This window comes from Pleurodeles waltl, chromosome 5, assembly GCF_031143425.1.
Source record: "Pleurodeles waltl isolate 20211129_DDA chromosome 5, aPleWal1.hap1.20221129, whole genome shotgun sequence".
Classification (NCBI taxonomy): Eukaryota; Metazoa; Chordata; class Amphibia; order Caudata; family Salamandridae; genus Pleurodeles; species Pleurodeles waltl.
Window position 1 is genome coordinate 1197756360 of NC_090444.1, and position 6000 is coordinate 1197762359.

A 6000-nucleotide genomic window follows, 5' to 3' on the forward strand; every position below is an offset into this window, starting at 1 on the left:
GGGTAATCACCCACTGAGTGAGTGTATCGGTGACTGATTTTATCTTTGAGTTGTTGTACCCATATGTGAGTGCTGCATGAGTGAGTCATTGTGAGAGTGAGTGGATGTGTGAGTAAATTTGTACAAAAGTGGGAGTATGAGTGGCTATATGGGTATGTGGGTGAGTGAGTGCCTGCATGTATTGGTGACTGGGAGTAGCAGTTGTTGTGATTGATTGGGGTGTGTAAGTCTTTGTATTGGTGGGTAAGTGGTTGTGTAACTATGGTCAAGTTCATGGGTGTGTTTATGTTGAATGTGTAAGTAAGTGCATGTGTTTGTTATTATTTGTATTTTATAGTAGATTTGTGAAGCTTGTATGTGTGAGCGAGTGGGTGCATCAGTGGTGTATTAGGCTGTGCATGGGTGTGTGAATGGTTATATGAGTGTGGTAATAGCATAGTTATGTAATCATGAGTGAGTGGGTAAGTTAGGTTTGTGTGAGTGAATAGGTGTGTGGCAGTAGCTGTATTGCTCTGTCAGTGAGTGTTTTAGTATTTGCATGTGTGGTGATCTATGTGAGTTTGTGTAAGCGTATGATTGGGTGTGTGAGTGGTTCTGCAGATTACATCATCAGTAATGTCACTGACAATGTCATGAGTGATGTGATATGTGATGTCATAAGCAGTGCATTACAGGGACACAATTTATAGTTAGCTCATTTCTCTGGTTTTGTGGAAGTAATTTCGGGACCTAACTATAAAGTCCCTGTAACCTTTTGTTTTTTCAGTGAATTTCTATGGTATTTATAACGTATAGTAATTTTAATTACTATACTTTAATCCAACCACCGCTGTGCATGGCTTAAGGCAGTTGGCCGCAGCCTATCTCTCTGGTTGTGAGAATAGGTGTAAGAGGGTTATCTGGGATGGGAGTGGCTGTGAGATTCTCTGAGTGTGCGAGTGCGTGCATCAGTGTCTTAGTGGGTGTGTCAGTGTGAGTAGGTCTGTGAGAGCGGTGCATGAGGTTCTGAGTGGTCTGTGAGGGGGTGTGTGAGTGTCTCAGTGAGTCTGTGTGGATGCATCAGTGTCTGACTGGGTCTGTGAGTGGGTGCACGAGGGTCTGAGTGGATTTGTGAGTGCGTGTAGGCATGTCTAAAGGTCTTTTGGGAATTAACTTGGGAAACACAACTTTGTTGACCCCTCCTTTTTCTCGGCCCCCACTTAAAGGAGCACCCCCAAACCAAAGTAGCAGAGAAGCAGCTTGCCCCTTTGCCAGAGAGAGGATGACAGTAGATTCCAGGGGGCACAAGGCAGAACACTGCACCTCCTTCACCACCGGGCCTCTGGCGCGACCGACACTGTGTCTGGAAGGCATTGCATCTTCTCACCTAATAAGTGCCACAGTATTGACCAACATAAACCATGCATAACAATGTCACCCCACCCTTTACTCCTCTTCCTTTGTGAAGGATGGAACACTCCTATACCTCACAACGGATTAGAGTCAGTCTTCGTTTGGAAAATCCCTGTGACATTCTGTACTTATTGTCCACTGTCTTAGAAGCAGAGAACAGAGACTGCACCCAGCTCTGCACCATCACCACCTCTACATGCACAAGAGCAAAGGGACACATCCCAGGTCATTTTTCAACTCCAGCACTCACCTCTCACTAAGGGTGTGAAGGAGTCTCCTGGAGACATTCTGAAGCTACTAACTGGTTGGCTGTGAAGCAGAGTATAAACAGTAACTGACTTTCTGCATCTCCCACTCGATTGAAGCCTTCCTTACAGAGGGCAGTTATGTTGAAGTTGACACACTTGTTTTTGCACTCGATTTGAGATTATAAGTTGTGTGTACATTTCACACTGACCTTGTGTTGTTCCCAGCATGGGTTTTGTCAGTTAATACCTTACAGAATAGTACAATTCTAAGTTTTGCTGCTTGGTACCAGTGAAAATGTGCAGTGTTACAGTATTATCTATCTGATATGTAGAACTTGTGTTGGGGAGGGAAGACCACATAAAAAAAAATTATGCACCTGGTAGTAATTGTGTTTTTTGGACTTTTTTATAGCACCCAATGCCCATGGAATAAGGGCCTCTTTGTTACAGGAGCTTATAGAGGTCTGTAGGAGTAGTAATGTCTTGGGAGCTTTTTATGAGTACTGGTCTACTGCCCACCTAGCTGGTGTTTGCCTTTCATCCATTTTTTCAACAACACCTAAATAAAGATCTCAAATTACATCACATCAGATCATGCCTGGGCCCCTTTCAGAGCAGCATGTCTGCAATGTGATTCAACCCGACTAAGGCAGAGTTTGTTTTCAAACTCACTTAAACCAGAGCTCCAGGTTACAGCATTTACTTTGGGAGGCCTCTCCCCATCCCTTTCCCTGTTCCAGGCTCCTGGTCTTCTAGGGTGATCTTAGCCAGTTTTTTCATAGTCGTCTGAATTCGAAAACCAGTTCAATCTGATTGCCTTTGATTACGGCTCAAACCACTGTCGAAAATCCAGCCTTTCTTCCCACCAAACATCATCTGCTTCATGATCCTAACCCTTGATCTTTCAAACATAAATACGGATAATGCCCTGATAACACTAATAGTGTTCCTTATGGAGCCCCACAACCTTGACACAAGTGACCTGACTTGTTCTGCTCGTAGGCACCCACTTCGAAGTCTGATGTGTGCTTTCAGTGCCATCCACAAAGACAAACCTCATCACTTAGCAAGCACTATCCACATTTCCAGCAGCAGCCACACAACCCATAATTACATCCTTACTTAACATGAAATCTAGAAAAGAGGCACAATGAACCCGTACTGAAGGTCACCCTCTCCTTTATTCTCCAAGGCTGTGGATCAATCTCTTTTCACCTCATACTACCTTCATGCAATAGCTAAAGACATATCGCTTCAGCATCTTCGTGTCATCCGTGGACTGGTACCTTCTAATCCTCCCTCACCATCCACCCACCTCTTTCCTTACCCATCATGATATGATGATCCCCCGCTCCATAGTTTGTAAGTGTTCTGTATGTACCCGTTCATGCAGTGCACTCTTGATACTGTCCTATTGCAGACCACCATGACAGGATCTCAATTCAATAGGTACCTCCAATAAACTTATCTAGTAAGACTAAACCCCCTCCCGCCTACCTTTCTGAATTTTAAACTGCTTCTTTATAACTTCTCGGAATTTCTTTATTGTAATATTTCATACATAAGTGCAACGTTCGTAACTAAATTAAATTATGATGAGCATGTGTTCAGTAGCTGCATCTTTACCACACTTTGTTTTTTTTTCTAATCTAGGATTTATCCGAAGGGCTTTCCATGTTTACAGGAGAGGAAGAAGTCTTTGCTTTTCAGAGAACATTATCAAGGCTTACGGAAATGCAAACTGAACAATATTGGAAGGATGGGGACCGCAGTCAGAATTAACCACAAATTCCAGATCTTCACGCTTTTCTCTGGGACTTATCCTATTTATAAACGAGCGGAGCATTTCCACTGTAAATTTATGAACAGTGTGTTGTTCTTCAGAACTACAGGTTTTTATTCTTGCTGCACCTTGTTCCCGGACCATCTTCCACGTCAGGATTTTTATGACAACTTTTTAAAGATACAATATATTGTTTTCAGATATTTATATCTATGCAGCTTTTTTGGCTTGTTGGATACATTTTTATGTTTTTTCTGCCAAAGGCCGTCTTCCAGATATGTTTTAACAGAACAAAATAAGCCTGCCTTTTGAAGAACTGCAAAGGAAACCAAATGTCTACTGGCTTCATAAAGAGGCGAGGAATGTAGTGAGGTGAAGTCAGTGATGCCCATGACGTCATGCTTTTCATGTATTTGCTAAACCTTTGGTTTCTGTTTAGTTAAGGTTAATGCCAGTCATTGCCTGCCACATTCACTCCAGTTTGGGCAGAGCAGAGATTGTTCTTCCATACTTCATATTCCATTGAATCCAGTTAATTTGTAAAATCCCAGCAAGATGGATTATTGTCTTCCATGTGCAGGACGAGTTTTGGGTTTATACCGGTTAATGGGTACTGTATTCCTTTGTATACTCTTCAGAGACTCCTGTTGTGTAATGGTATGGTACTGATTACACTACGTGAAGGTCAGCGGGACATGCGAAATAAAGAACAGAAGGACAGCGCTTATTCATGTAGAGTGTCTGCATTGTAGAGAACAGAACTGTAGCCAGGGTCAATAAAGAACACTACAACATGTCTACAAGCTACTCTAGTACCCCCATATGCATTAAACAGTTGTTTCATTGTATAATGTACTCCACAAAATGCATGTCAGATTTATTTCCCTTTATGACTCAGATGCATTCAATGATGTGCATGTGCTCTAAGTCAGTGCCTTTTAAAACATTTTAATTGAGTGAACAGCGCTGGACTGGATGGGCAAGTAATCACCCGTTCTTTCTCTCTATCTCCCTCCAGTATTCGAGCAGTACAGGGACTGGATTATGCTTTTAGTTCTTGCATAGTGTGAACACCCATGAGGTTTTGAATGGCTTTGAATTGGGTGGAATCTGGTAAAGAGAATTGATTTTTCCAAATATTTGCAGGTTAGACACTGTGACTTGCTCCACTGAATCATTAATGGGCAAGGAAGGGGAAGGTCCATGGACTTTAGGAACATGAGTAGAGAAGAACCTCTGGGAAAGTTTCTACTCTCCTGGTCTTGAAAATCTGAAGCATGGATTCAGGTGGGGCTGGTGAGGAGTGGAGTGTCTCTGCTGGAGGATTTTTGCATTCAGTATCTGGAAATGGATGTTGTTTGTAGAGGACCGTATTCCATGTATAATTGTTTAAAGTACATCTAGAAAAGAGTTGCCAGTGTGTTACTTGAAGTCGTTGGTGGATTAAGCGTATTTCCTAAGTAACAATGGAAATATTTGTTTTGGGGCTACAAATGTGTATTGATTATAATTATTGTTTATAGTGGTTAAATATATGCCCTAATTGGCTAACATTAGCAAATATTGACTCTATAAAATACGAAGATATGTACATGAATACTGCAGTAATCCATATTCAAAAGTCGATCCTTGCCGTGTCTGTGGTTTTTGCAAATCCACTTATAACTGCTGTCAATATCACTGCTAAAAAACAAATGCCCTGGATAATTCATTCGGACATGGTGCCTTGTTCTACAAAAAAACAACAGACCGCACTTCCTGTCAATAGAGCAAACAAATCTCATTCAAATTAAAAAAGGAGTAAGTGCCCGAATGTGTCCGAGTGAATTTCTTCTGTAGGTTTTGATTTTCAGATGACACACCAGGGCTTCCTGATATTCACGGTAAAGGGCACAATGGTGGGAGCCACCCTAGTGACATTAAGCTTTTTTTTTTTTTACTTAACTGTAGAGAGACAGTTTCGAGAGCTCTTTTATGAAATGCGCTTCTTGTAACCGCATTTAGCATTTTTGGTGGAAGTGAGCGATTGGGTTGAGGCCAAGAGAATTGATCCACAGCAGTCAAAAGAATACACAGTGAATGTATTTTGCTTTAAGGGCGAGATTTAGCTAGCCCAAACCAGTTAATGTCCGATAGTGACTGTAAATCTGCGGGAAGCCTATAATTCCTCCAAACCATAGTGTCAGCTAGAGTCTCCAGGTTTTGACAAATTTACAAGGGCAGCTCTGTACCCTCTGGACAATCCTTTCTGAGGACAAACACCTGTGATTGGTTTCTATTTTTGATCAAGACCTGCTGCATCTGGCCTTTTTCCAAAATGTGATGTACAAAGGAGCCCCTCCCTCACCATACTTGTGACAAGTCTTATCAGGGATCCATCCAGTCAAATGGCGCCTAATTCTTTTATAACATGCCTAATGAAGTTTCATTAGTTGAATTAGTCTGAGACTAGCTTGGGTCGCCACTTCCTGTTGAAGGCACCACTCCAAATATTGCATTTAAGTGAGCTCAGCCTCCTGTTTTTTTCTAATATTCCTGAGGCAGTCAGATGTATGTTTTGTGATTTTATATCTCATT

General features: G+C 41.8%; 1 protein-coding gene across 1 annotated transcript in view; it reads left to right on the top strand.

Moving 5' to 3' along the window:
* The window catches only part of AFG1L (AFG1 like ATPase), a 481876-nt gene extending 476644 nt beyond the window's left edge, over window positions 1-5232 (top strand). Inside the window, exon 13 of the mRNA XM_069235452.1 lies at window positions 3294-5232. Coding sequence (XP_069091553.1) covers window positions 3294-3422 — 129 coding nt within the window. The 3' untranslated portion in view covers window positions 3423-5232. The remainder of the gene's footprint in view (window positions 1-3293) is intronic.
* Window positions 5233-6000: the final 768 nt, after the last annotated feature.